Consider the following 14089-nt stretch of genomic DNA (forward strand, 5'->3'; position numbering starts at 1 on the left):
TCTTATAGTGTTAATGTTATTAATATTCATTTTTCATGTGTCATGAAAGCCTCATTATGTCACAGCCTAACACTGCTGTTACACTTTGTAGGTATTCTTATAAGGTAAACATTTCAACGTGAGTCATTCATGCAGGAAACCGAAGCAGCCTGTCGTCAGTCCAAAAGGAAATCCTGGCTAATCTCATGTCTGTATCACATTTGAACAAGAAACAAAGTGCACGACAATGAAAGCAATGCCACACAGAAGACTATACACACGCAGGTAACACAAAAGAAAACAAATTTGAATAATTTACCCACCGCTTATAAACACATTGGTTAAGAAAACGGGTGGAGTGCTTAAGAGTATCCCAGCGGTCGTAAGGTGAGAGGTGGGGTCTGCTGCAGGGCAGTGACACATTTATCTTTTGAGTAAAGTCAACATTTTATATACGTTTTCTATAATTGGACTTCCTTCATTTGTGGTCAATCAATGAGCAGTCTACAAAATCACTTAAATAAAAATCAAAGCTCATAAAATAGAAAAAAATTTATTACTTTAATCTGTTTCTACTTATTTGGGCAATTTCATTTATCATTTATTCCGTTTTATTGGAAAAAGTATTAATTTTTAATAATATGAATAAATTAATTAGTATTAATTTCTACGTTTGCTTAAAGCTTTTACATTTTTCCATAATTTTTCATATGGAAAACAGCAGATGTTTGTTTGTTTTGCTGCTATTTGTCCCCTATTTACGAAAATTAACTCTCTGCATCACACTATGTTTGAAATTTTATGCAGTCTACTAACATTACTAACATTAGACACCAAGATCTGACAGTCACCACTGTTTGGCTCCCATGATAGATTACAGATGTTGATGCAAAAACTACACCTACTAAATGAACAAGTAAACAAAAACAGCATAGCCCTTATTTATAGCCGTAGGATGGATGGAGAGCACGGGACATATTTGTCATGCGTGTACATCAGCATTACACTCCACTGTGCTGCTGAAAGAAGTGAAAAGAACCACAAAACAGCAAGAAAAAAGTTAAGAAACTAAACTTTACAGACTTTTTAAAGGACACAGTGATCACGGTTAGTATCGTTTTAATTATCCATCTATAATTACAGTATAAAGCAATATTATATCATTACTTAATTAGAGTTGAGGATTTATATACACTGCTGATATTTGTATTGTGAAGTCGATCACGCGGTGGAATTATAAGGCATACTTTCTGTTTTATTGCGCTTTACAATGGGGTAGACGGGAGCCAATCGGGGACGAGTGCGGCGCTCTACGTCAGACGCAAGGGGCGTGTCAGAGGCGCGTCCGCTCCGGTGTAGTAGCGGAGTTGACTGTAGCGCTCGAGCTCCATTGAAAGTGGCTCCCTGGCTTAGACGCGGTGCGGGCAGACAAGGGGGCGGACCAGCCGGAGGAAAACTTGACAGAGAAAACAGCAGCCGCGCCGCTGACCTCCACAGCTGACACTTTTATCAGCGCGAGCTTCCACGGGACACACATTTACTGCGTGTCGCTGAGTGACGTGCCAGCGGACACAGCGGAGGCGCGCCCGGTAACGGAGTAACGTTTGCAGGAAAGCGAGAGGTGAGGCGGAGGCAGATATTTGTAGTTGAGAAGAAGAGCCTCGGTCACAGGTGGGGACTCAGCTACAGGTAGCCTCGCGGGAGCTGTCGTGGCACAAGATAGCTGTGAAAGCGCACGCGGGTCATGAGGATTTCTCCGGTCGCTGCTCGGAGCGCCGCGTCGCAGCTGTGAACGAAGAAGAAGAAGAAGAAGAGGAGGCAGAAACCAGAGGAAGAGCCTGACCACTTCTCTGCCGCTCAGCCCGAGAGCAGAGGCAGCATGTCCCGGAGGAAGCAGAGCAAACCCCGGCAGATAAAGCGTAAGCATGACACAAGTTTCCCCTCTTCTTCTTCTTCTTCTTCTTCTGAGTGTTCGTGTGTCGATGCGCCGCACGCGCGTCCCTGCCCGGACCCCCCTCATCGGTGCGTAAATTAGAAAGCACAGCTGACTCTGAAGACTTTAAGTTTCAGATGCAGCTCGTTGTCTCGGGATAACCGGAGGATGTCGCCTCCCCTCCAGCCCCTCCTGTCCTCCTCAGCCTTTATTAAAGGGGCTCCTCGGCAGCTGCCTCCGCGCTGTAAGGCTGTGCAGGAATATCAAAAAGTTTTTCTTTATTACCCTGTGCGGAATGTTTTTGTGCATTGGCAGCTGAAAGTGTGGCCGGGGCTTCCTGTTTAATTCTGTTGTGGAAACGTCAGTGTTCTCGGCAAAAAGCCGATGTGAGCTGAGATAAAGCAGCGATCCGATGTGAGCGCAGATAAAGATTAAAATTGGATCTTTTTTATTTGTTTTCTGTCTGAGGCAGCGCCAAGGCCGCCGCTGCATCCCCCCTCCTGGCTTTTCACTTCTCCTTCCTAGAGATGGGGCGTGAGATAGGCCGCATGGCCGATCTCTCCCGCTGATAGCTGCTTACAATTGGATCTGTTTTTTCATCTATCCTTTTAACTCAATAATGCATCTCGGGGCCGCTTGAAAGGCCCTTTTCTTGGTCTGGCGCTTGGCTGGTCTCCGTGCTTGACGAGCTCTTCCTGTTTATAAAACGTGTGAGGGTTTATCGCTGCTAACTGACGTTCAGAGTTGATATAAGAGCATATTAATGATGTTGTGATTAACCTCTGCTCCTGCCTGTTGCACACCGAGGGGATGGTGGGGACTCTCAGTGTTAATGTGGTTCTGCTGGAGAAGAACAAATATTTGGAAGCAGCAGCTGGAAACCGTGACATAAGTTTGTTTGGCAGCGTCGTCACTGATTGTGTCACGGTGTCCTATTTAACCTAAAACCTCCCCAAAACCTGTGGATCTTTTTAAATGAATCAAACAGTTGTTCTTGTGCAGAAACCAAACATAGCAACCACAGAGAGGCCGGTTATTAGAAAGTTCAAATGCTAACCAGCCATGCATGCAAGGACTTCTTTGCCAAACTACAACATCCTTGTAAACTGATTTTACTGTCTGCAGATAGTCATTAATAGACCTGGAGACGGTCTGACGTGTCTCTCCTTAAAATCCATGTGAACGAAGCCAAAGGAAATTATTAACATGGCAACTTCATCACACTTCTTCCTCTTGTGATGTATAATCGACACAGTAATGACACATATTGATATTTTATTCCAGCTTGCAGGTACATTGGACTTACCAGAGTCAGTGCTGTCATTACAGTTTGTCCATTTGTAAACATTAGTAACGCCACATGTCGGCTGTATTTTTATTGTTATTACTATTATCATGTGTAATATTATTAGTATTAGTTTTATTAGCAGACAGATTTGCTTTGTTCTGTCCAAAGTCCTGGAAGCAAGTCTTGACACCCCACGCACACACACACACGAACACACACACACTCATTTTGAAGCTGCATCTACCTTAACTTCATTCGTTGCGAGGACTTAAAAATAAATCTGATCTTTAATAAATGCTTAAAGTTTGCTGGCTTTTTGTGAAAATAAGGTTTCATTAAGTGTTTGCTCCTGTGGAATTCCTCCTCCGATTTCTACCTCTTTGAGTGCCATGTCTCTAATTTATCTTGGGTACATCAAGTTCCAGATTCCGATTTTGTTGCTGTGCTTAGACTCTGTTCAGTTGGATTCAAGCATCTAGTCCAAAATGGTGCGGCACACTTGGAGTAAAGTTTCTCTTTTTCATTTTGGATCCAGAAATGCTGTAAGTAGATATTTAAATCATCCCTTCAACAAACCGTTTGTTGATTAACCTGGACTAATGAAGGCAGATGATGATGATGATGTCTTCAGTACCTGGAGAATACAGTTGGTGGTAGCTGTTTGTGTTCTAATTCATCCACGGCATCCGTCTTGGTCATGGATTTCCATCAGGAATTTCTCTCGATGATGCCTAACCCTACCCCTCCTACATCGGTTCCCATAGAGAGGCAGTGAGCTCCCAGCAGGCACCTCCAGTAAGGCCAGCAGCGAGGCCTGGAGATGTATTCCAGACCCCAAGGCTGATAAACTCAGGCTAGACCCGGTGTGTATGAGACAGCGTGTATATGTGCGCGTCTCAGGGGTGTCATGGCCATCTTTATCAGTGCTTCTGGTCCACCGTGCTTCCCTGTGCACCAGGCCCCGGCTGTGGTCGAGGCCGGCCAGGCTCTCAGCCCCGTGACTCTCTTGTGATTTGGCAGACATTTTGATAGGAAAGAGTGAGGAGTGATAAGGACTTTGTTCAGCTGGGGTGTGTGTGTTTTGGGGGGGGGGTTCATGAGGTAGGAGCTGCTACCACTACTGTTACTGTTGAACCACCATGTTGTTTTGAGCATGCTGCTTGCTGATAGTGATATGACAAATTCCAGCCAGGTCACAGTGGTGTTGGGTGCCGTTTCATTGTTGAAACCGACTTTGTTTCCTAAATTGATTCACGCCTTCGATAAGTCATTTAGTTACTCATCCAGCTGAAGGTAAACCACTCGTTTTTTAACGTTGCATTTGGAGCTACAAATAAGCTTGTGACCTGCTCTCAATACAGCTCTTCCTGTTATTGTAAAAGTTATTTGGTGTCCAGTTAAAGCTTTCAACAGACGGAGACGTGAGAGCTTGACGTGTTTAAGATATTTAAAAGGAAATTGCTGATTTACAGTTGGTGTATTTCCAGTCATCTGAGTGCAGCTAATGGCCGAATTCTCCTGACGTCTCCTGAAGTTTGTGTTTTATAGTTTCTCACGTTGTGGATTTAGCCATTTGCATTTTGGAAGGCTTACATTTGTGTGATGGAAAGAGGAGCGCTCGTGTGTGATGTTAGTGTAACTGCATCAATTTGGCTAATGGCTAAATGTTTAAACGCAGTGTGATGAAGAGCTGAAAGACTTCACAAGCGGTAACTTTTTTATTTATTTTATTGGTTGAAGATGTCTGGAAAAAATGCAAGATATATAGATGTTCTTGGCCCTGGCCCTCAGTTTCATAGTATGATGAACTATTGTACTGATCATGAAAGAAATGTCGTCAGTACATCGACTCTTCAGTTAACGAACATTACAGGTGAGCTGGCAGGTGAAACCTGGTCCAGCTGAGTTGGATGTTTGAGTTCTTGCATAAACCTCCAATAGGTAATGCTTTAAAAGGTTCAGGGCTGCAGAGTGTGTGTGAAAAATGCACTAAATGAATCAGTGGGGATACTTTGAATGAGCGGGGTGGTTTCGTATGTGTGCAGATTATAATCCAACTCATTAGTGGTGCAGTTACAGTAAAGCAAACCTCAGGTGGTCTAGAATCATCCATGAAGCCAAGTGACTGAGTATTCCTGCCTTTCGTACCACACTGAAGATGTTTATGTTAAGACTACTTCACTTTTCCTGTAAATATCGGCATTAATGTGTCGTAATCGATGGAGATGACATCTTTTTGTTGTCCTTTTCTTTGTTTCTTTGTATCAACATCAACTTTTGTGTTTGAAACAAAGAAAAGTAGTGTTAAACCTACATGAACCACTGCAAACATAATTTATTACAGTTAATAAAACTGGAAACACTGTTATTAGCTGTATTACCTCATGGCTGAATCTTGTGTTTCAACTATTTATTTTAGTAATAAATTTTTATTTGTAGCCCCCCCCCCCCCCCCCCCCCCCCCCCGTTCATGTTTGGTTGCCTCTCCACCCACCCGTACCCGTTCCATTTAGGAAATCAAGAATCCTGGAAACGCCCCCATAGCTACAGTAGCTAATACTGTGCAGACTCAGGTGTGGTTTGAAAAGCAACAATTGAACACTGGCAGCACCCACCCACACACACACGCACAAACACACACACTGGAGTGCTCCATTAGGACAGTGTAGCGTGGATGTCTCTTTTAGGTTTGGATTTTTATTTTTTTTTGCCAAACAGCAGTCCAAGTCCAGAGCTTTCTGGAGGCCCTTAGTAGAGGAGGAGAAGGGGGTGTTTGTGTAGCAGATAGATATTTGTCTGTGTCTCTTTGTGCGTCATCCTCCCCAACGGTTTGTGATCTTTCAGCCTGATATGGCTGCTCTTCTTGATGGGGCGATAGGAGGCAGGCAGGCAGCCCACTGAGGCTGGATCCCTGGGCTTATATTTTGGCGGTTGAGATGGGAGACGCGATAAAACTTGGCGGCGATCGCTGCTGCTGATATCGCAGAAAGCAAAAGAGAGGGGGGAGAGGAGGAAGGGGAGGTTGGGCAGATGGAAGGAGAGATGGAGGACGGAGGGCGCATTGTAATTACATGTGGACGTTGTGTGCCATTTTTACCAGCGCCGCCGTTGCTGTTGGTGGTTTTTTGTTTGCGATCGGCTAGGGCTGGATGTCTAGATAATTAAAAGAAGGAGAGAGAAAAGCGAAAAGGGAAGAGCGGTTGGGAAAAAAGTGCTGTGATAAGGGGAGGGGGTTTGGAGAGGGAGTGGAGGTAGATAGTGGGAAGAAAGAGATAGAAAAAGAGTGAAAAAGTGTGCTGCTAGATGAATGTGTTGTGGTGTGTTTTTTAATGGCAGCCCAGCCAGCCTGCTCTGCCGCTCCCCCACCCTCTACCGAGAAAGATGTTTGGGGCTGATAAGGAGGCCTGCAGATGGTAGATAGATAACAACCTGCAGATCCACTCTGCTGATTGCGTGTGTGTGTGTGTGTGTGTGTGTGTGTGTGTGTGTGTGTGTGTGTGTGTGTGTGAGAGTGAGAGAACGCCTGGTTCCTATGACATCAGCGCTAGAGCTCAGAGGTCAGCATGAATAATGCGCTGCCTCCCACAGCTGAAAGCAAACCAGGACGCCTGCAGAGGCCAGACAAGGAAATCACCGGGCTGACCTCCTCCTCCTCCTCTTAGTCTTCGTCTTCTTTCTCTCTTGTTCTCTTTCTGCTCAAAGTTGTTTTGAAACTTTGAACGCTAGTTTTAAAAAACTAAAATTGTGTAACAGGAATGCGTGGGTGCGGCTAGCGTGATTTCCATACAGTCGCACATTGAGGGATTAATTCATTGTTTGTGAGTGACGAAACTAAAACACACAAGCTTGTCTAAATTCCACACACAGCCAGGAGAGTCACGCTGCGCCTTGGTGGCTTTGCCTTTTGTTTTTTTCTCTTTCAGTGTGCTTTTTTTTTTTTAACTCCTCCTTTGTTCTGCTTTTAGCTTGATGTGAACTTTAGATAAGCCGCGGGGGCCCGATCTCCGGCGCAGATAGAGATTGCCAAGCATGATTAGAGTTGTTATCAGGCCGGAGCAGGCAGGAGCAGAGGCTCGGCTGCAATAACAACAGGCCCAGGCAGGAGCAGCCGGGGTCCAGACCCTGGCAATCAGTTCCAGCCCTAATGGGATTAATGTTGTTGTATAATTAGATGATAGGTGTGAATGCATTTCTATTCTCCCTCAATCTCTTCGCACTCTCTCTCCTCCCTAACAAGCGTCCTCATCGATTAATTTAATTCAAATTAATAGCACGTATTACTCTTTCCAGATTGTGCGTGTGATAGCACAGACATGTTGGGAAATTTTATTTGATGACTATCTGTTTGTGTTTTAAACATATTCTCCTTTGTTAAAGGCGAGAAACTTTTGGGTGTGTACAGTAAGCGGCGGCAGATGAAGAAAAAGAGGAAAGGCACAGCGTCAGCAGGATGACTCGCTTGATTCTACTGATATTAAAGCAGCTAGATGGTGACTGATTGGGTATCAACTGGCAAAGATTCTCATGCTGACAATCAGATAGCTCAGCGTGAGAGCCGCATGTGACTGCAGTCAGTCATGCCCACATGTGCACGGTGCCCGAGCTGAGTGTGGATAAAATACTGTGAACACTTTGAAAACATTGAAATAATCCCGTTCTTAGCTGGCAGTTGAAGCAGATTCGATCGGCTTCCGGCTCTGGAAGGTTAAAAAATGCTTTTATTTGGAGTTAGATCGTGGTTTTGGGACTTTCTCTACTTGATTTGTTCTCTTCTTCTTAGACGTTTGAAACCCAGCGATAGTGATCTGATGAAAGCAGCAGTTTTGAGTGTTTTTGGTGAAGATGCCTGATGGATTAGAGCGCTCTCTGCTCTCCTTATATGCATTTGCTCTTTTCATGAGTATGTAGGTATGCATTGTGGCTAACTGAGCAATGATGACAGTGTGTGTGTATGGTCAGATATACCAAAGGAGGAAGTTGGCGAGGTTACAGAGGAAACACCGTTTGTGTTGAATGCGTGGATGAGTTATTACCCTTTCCTGCTATTTACCCGCGGGGACAGCCTTGTGGTGAATTATGACCCCGCCAGCCCAGCGCGGTTGTAAACGGTTTCACCCCTGACCTCGGTGCCGACGCCTCTGCGCTCGAGGGAGGAGAGAAAGTATTACGCACAGTAGCGTAATCAGCGTACCGGCTGTTTGCTCTGGCAGTAATTACAGGTCTGATAGCTCGGTCCACAGAGCTTTGGGAGGACTTGTGGTCTCTACAACCCGGGGAGCCAAACACCTTCTCCTCAAGCAGCTGTGCCGCTTCATCACGTGACCCCATTGTATCAAAAAGATCACATGGAGGTCAGTTATTGCAGTGCAAAGCAGACGTTTGTGTGTGTGTGAGGTACCTGAGGGCCACGTGGCTCCAATCTGTGGTCAGAACGATTCTTGACACTCAAAGTACAGTGTATTTGTGCAGATTTGTGTGTGTGTGTGTGCGCGCGTGCGTGCGTGCGTGTAAAGGAGAGTCATAACCAGTGTTATGACAAGCCCCCCCCAGCAGCAGTGATAAGACAGACCATTTGCGCCTACTGTGCTGAGCGCTCTGTTCCGGGGTGTTAAGGCAACCTGGGCAAACAACACCGCCTGACCTGCTTTTACAGCCACACACACACACACACACATACACACACTGTTCTTCTCCTGAACAACAATAAATGAAAGTGTATTTTGAAGCTGGCAAGCTTGAATTCCCAGATCGCCGATATGAAACCAAACGGTGAACAGTGCCAGGTTCAAAGGTCACAGAAGCCCGACCAGATAAAACACTGTGTCCCCCGACAGAACATGAAGCGCTTAGCGTACACACACAGACTCATTCACAACGACCTTTGACCCTGTGTGCACCTGCTTCCAGTGCAGTCACACACACACACACACACACACACACACACACACACACACACACACACACACACACACACACACTAGTAAAATAACAATAGAAATTAAAAAATCATTTTTCTCTTTGTTTTAGTGCTTTTTTGGGGGTAAATATGCAAAACCACGAGTTCCTGTTACCACAGAAAAACACAAAAACACACCAACGTTTGTATTTGTGTATTATTAATATAACATTTATTTAACTCCATTATTCATGTATAATGTGACGCTCCCTGATGCAGGCAGTTTTAAAACAAAGCTCCATATTCATGTCACGGCATTATGCATGAAGTAATCTGTAGTGTACAGCAGGGGTCGGCAACCCAAGGCACGCGAAGGGTTAACTGATGGCACGGCCATAGCTGGGCTGGCCATCGGGCATACCGGGCATTTGCTCGATGGGTCGATGGGTCGATGATTTATTTTTTTTTTTGTAACGGTATAAACAATGAAAGGTGGTGGATTGGCCAGATGCTGGCCGGTGTGTAAAAATAACTCAGTTGTTTGGTGGTGGCTATGGCGGAGCTTCTACAGATTCAGTAACATTAACAAGTGGTGGAGGCTAGCAGGTGGATGAGGGAAAGGGGAGGCAGGAGGAGCAGAGACCCGAGGCGGCCGCCGGTCCGAGTGTGAACTGAACTTCAGGTCAGAAGTTATGACCTGCAGTCTATCTGGGTCAGATATGAACCAAGTTTAGGTGGAGTTTATTTTCGTTGTGCTGACTTTTCACAGTCAGTTACAATAACTCGTACTGCGTACTAGCTAGCATGACGGAGTTTATACAGCTGGGTGGGTGCTATGATGTTACTGATAGTGAACTTTATTTTATTCATAAGATTATTTACTAGAGTTGCCAACTGTCCCGTAAAAAGATGGAATCGTCCCGCATTCAGAGAAAGCATTACGCGTTTCGTGTTGAGCTGAGAAGGGACGCAGTTTTTCTAGGATGGAAAAAGACACAAAGCTGGTGTTATTCTGTCGTTACGCTGCACAGCTGCCTCTTCTTCTCTCATTCTCTCCCCTCTCTCTCCTGTTGCTACTTTAATCATGAAACTGATCAATGATCAGCTGATCGTCTCTGTTGTTTGTTTATCGCCCACTTTGTGTCAGAAACAGGAAACCAGCGGATGTCGCGCTAAACAACAGCAGCATGTTTAAGCTTGATCAGCTGTTGTTAGAATTTATTTAATATTACTTTCTAGTATCAGCTGATGTTTGCTGGAGCCACAGCTGTAAAGCTGCTGGTCATGATGTCAGTTTGGATATGTGGTGAGAGGGAAACATGAAGATGAAACCAGGAGATGTCCTTACTGGATCATCAGAGCTGTGATGGAGAAACAGGTTTACCTTTTAGGTGACATGAATGAGTTGAAGTTATGAACTGTTTCTGAGAGACAAATAACACCAGGATCCTTTTCTAAGCAGCTGACAGCTGGTAACTGTGCAGGGGCGGGTCTAGCAAAGTGCTGCCAGTGGGGCAGGTAGGGCATTAACAGGGAGAGGGGGGCACAAAGAAATACTTTCTTATTTTCATTTAAAATGTCTGGCTGTTATTAAATAATTATCTGAATCTTACAACCAAAGTTTTTATCTGATGTAAAATGTATAGAAATCATACTTAAATACCAACAAGACTGAACATCACTGTAACAACAGCGTTTGTTTTCATTCAAAGGCTTTATGGCTTTAATACCTGGGGGGCCGGTCTCTAGTTAAAATGCTCGGGCTGTATTTTTTGTCCCAGTCCAGCTCTGGGCACAACACGCAGTGAATTAATCTGAGAAGGTGCATCAAAAAAATAAAAGGCCACACCAGCGGTGCACATCGCAAATCAGCTCGCATAGACACATTAGTTGTGCTGCTTCTTAATGACGGTATCTTAACTAACAACCCCAACTACCAGATTCAACTTGTAATTGGTTAAAAATAACTTGGCCTACTGGTGAGAGGGACGTTGTTAGCTTTCCACATTCTGACACCTCAAAAGCTTCAGCAGCTTTCCGCTCAGCGCAGCATCAGCACCACGGAGGTACACGGATACATCCGTAGACTCGAGACACAAGGCGTTTTTGGGACTTTCAGGTGTTTGGACCAATGTTTTATTTTCTGAACAAACCAGAAATCTTTAATGAGCAGCTGGATTTGTCTCCCATTAACTGGCTGAGTCAATACCAGTTAATGCAACATCAAAGCAGCTGGAATCCACAGCTGTGCGTGTTCATGGAGCTACCTTTTCACCTGCTGGACATCACTAGCTGACAAGTTTAACTGTCTTCAGAACGTTGCAGAGGCCTTATTGACAGGATTTGGCTCTACATGTCTGTGTGAGCAGACTTTCTCTCACATGAGTGTCCTCAAGTAGCCGTCTGAATGCTGGACACTCGGAGACCTGTGTCTCTGAGTGGGAGACCAGAGATCACATTAACATGTTTGTCTCTGTATTAACAAACATGCCATATTGGCCCAGTTTATTTTTCTTATCATTGTTGTGAGGAGGCCAGTTCATTTGCTGTTATGAGTTCTTGTTATGGATAAAAGGTGTTTTTTTTTGTTTCAAAATAGCTGATAACTATTCGCTGACAGCTGCCAACATCTGCAAACAAATATAGCTCTGTAAAGTGGTTCTATATATTGTGTAGCGTTATTAAATTTATTGCTAATGCAATCATATGTCACACTGACTTCTGAGGAAATTTTAAATGGCACTCGCCATCAGAAAGGTTGCCGACCCCTGATGTATTGGGTAAAATATTAAAGATGTAAGAAACATATTGAGCATCTTCTGTGATTTTTTTTTTTTGTAGTAAAACAATGATCAAATTTGTAATGATAAATTATGATGGGGCAAACTACCGTTGAAGAAAAAGCAGTTTCCTCACATACAGAGCCAGAATAAACTATTGCTCACATTTTGTTTTCAAGCTAATCAGACAGGAAATTTTTTTATCATTGTGTTGGTAAGTGATACAATCGGTGCCCACTTCTCTGGTATTTTCTCTCTTCTCTGTCACTTCAGTCTGCAATGAATACACTGAGTCCATAAACTGTTTTATGAGCAGCTTACATTTAATTACTTGAGAAATGTTATAATCAAATTCAAGATAAACTTTATTGGCATAACACACAGGAATGAACCTGACTCCCATTCTCAGCTCTCCAAAAGTCTGCGGTCATTCCGTAGGAGCTAATAGGTATGTGCGGGATGGCGATCTATATGCAAGTCTGATTAGCATTTATCCAGTGTTGCAGGTTGCACAGCTGTTCACACGGCACATACTCGGTAATGTGCAGACTTGCATCCTTAGAGAGAATGCACGTAAACGTGCTCCTTCTATTCATACTTTGTGGGTAAGCAGTAGAGGGCTAGGCCTCCTATCTTGCACACGAGACATTTTGACATGTCTCAGTAAAGCACAGGTGTAAAGAATGAAATAGATGATAGCTGAATATAGCTGCCTCAGTTTCTCACTCCTGATGCACCTCCTGCTACTTCAGGGTCACTCTGTTATTGCTTATTGGGATACCTGACTGTAAGCTGTGTGTGCACGCCTGTATGTGCGTACCCGTGCTTTCGTAAATGAATTAGCGGCACATGGGCCGGTTGTCTCTGGAAAGGCAGCTGAATGATGAGGACCTGGTCCTGCTGCCAGTATGCAAACCAGGAGTGCAGCTAGCTAGTTATAAAGAGTTGTTATCCATGGATTAAAGCAAAAACGAAAATTTGTAATTACAGTTTTTTAATCAATTTAAATGTATCCATCTGCATTTTAGAGCATTAATAGAATTCCTTTATTTAATGCTACATGGTGAGAGTCACATTACCATGACAAAAAAATAATTTCCTGTTGACCTTTTTTATTATCAACTAATCTGCAGCATTTTTCTGGGTAGCCAGATTAATCATTTGTCTAATGAAACATATAAAATTGAGGAAATTTGGCCCTGCAAACACATCAAATCCTTAAACTTTAGCACTTTGAACCAGTGACTCTTTCTTCTTTTTGAAATTAAATTAGAGAAACTCTAAAGTTTTGTGATTGAGAGACTTCAGCAAAATGTTTGCGGTAGTGGACTGTGGGGGTTGTCAAACTATCGATGCTCTAATAATGATAGTAATAATAATGATAATATAATCTGCTAATCTGGAGTGGGGAATCAGATGGGCTTCAGGCCTGATACTGAGGAGGGGGAGTGTGAGCAGGGGATGAGAGAGCAGCTGCAGGCAGATCAGACCAAGGTGATTGACTTTTCTACTTTTAAAATAATTTATAAAAATGAGTTTCTTATTTTGTTGCAGCCAGCTGTGAGGTCAGTTTAATAATGCAGGCAGTGACCGGCTCAGCCTGCTTCATAGTGAGTGCAGTTTTTTATATCTTCTTCGGTACATATTTATTCTTTTATGTACTTGCGCACTGGATTGCATTATGTGATTTCATGTAAAAAAGTGCTTGGGTGATTAAGGGACTGATGCTGGTTATAACATTAAAGAATAAAGGGGAAGGTAGAGTTTGGGAAATGAGGAAGAAACACAAGAACGGCCACCTAATGTCCAGTAATGAGGAGGGGAAGAGGAAGAAGATGGACACAATGAGGGAATGAGGAAGAAACGGGAAGGACGGGAGGCGAGGAGGTGATAAGGGCGCCTCGGCATCCGAGACAATGCGAATAGAAAGAGGAGATGCTGGAGGATCCTCGTGGGAGCCTCTTTAACAGAGGAGGTCTAGACCGGCGGCTCCTCTCGCTGTCTGCCTACAGACACACAAACTATCTGCTTACATAAAAACAGCATCATCACCTTGGATCATATGCATTTACCTTCGTACGGCTGATTTCGGGCTTTCGAAACGTGCTCTGTGCCATTTTTACTCCTCTGCTGTGGAAATGAGAGTCTTTTGGAAATGTGGACCATCGCAAACTATTCCAGATGTTGTTGCAGTTCCCTCTGGCTGCCAACAG

At 44.0% G+C, this 14089-nt stretch overlaps 1 protein-coding gene across 1 annotated transcript in view; it reads left to right on the forward strand.

Annotated features, from left to right (window-relative positions):
• The first annotated feature begins 1333 nt into the window (after nt 1-1333).
• zfpm1 (zinc finger protein, FOG family member 1) overlaps nt 1334-14089 on the forward strand; it is a 103646-nt gene continuing 90890 nt past the window's right edge. Inside the window, exon 1 of the mRNA XM_026172501.1 lies at nt 1334-1898. Coding sequence (XP_026028286.1) covers nt 1859-1898 — 40 coding nt within the window. The 5' untranslated portion in view covers nt 1334-1858. The remainder of the gene's footprint in view (nt 1899-14089) is intronic.

Source organism: Astatotilapia calliptera, chromosome 7, assembly GCF_900246225.1.
Source record: "Astatotilapia calliptera chromosome 7, fAstCal1.2, whole genome shotgun sequence".
Lineage (NCBI taxonomy): Eukaryota > Metazoa > Chordata > Actinopteri > Cichliformes > Cichlidae > Astatotilapia > Astatotilapia calliptera.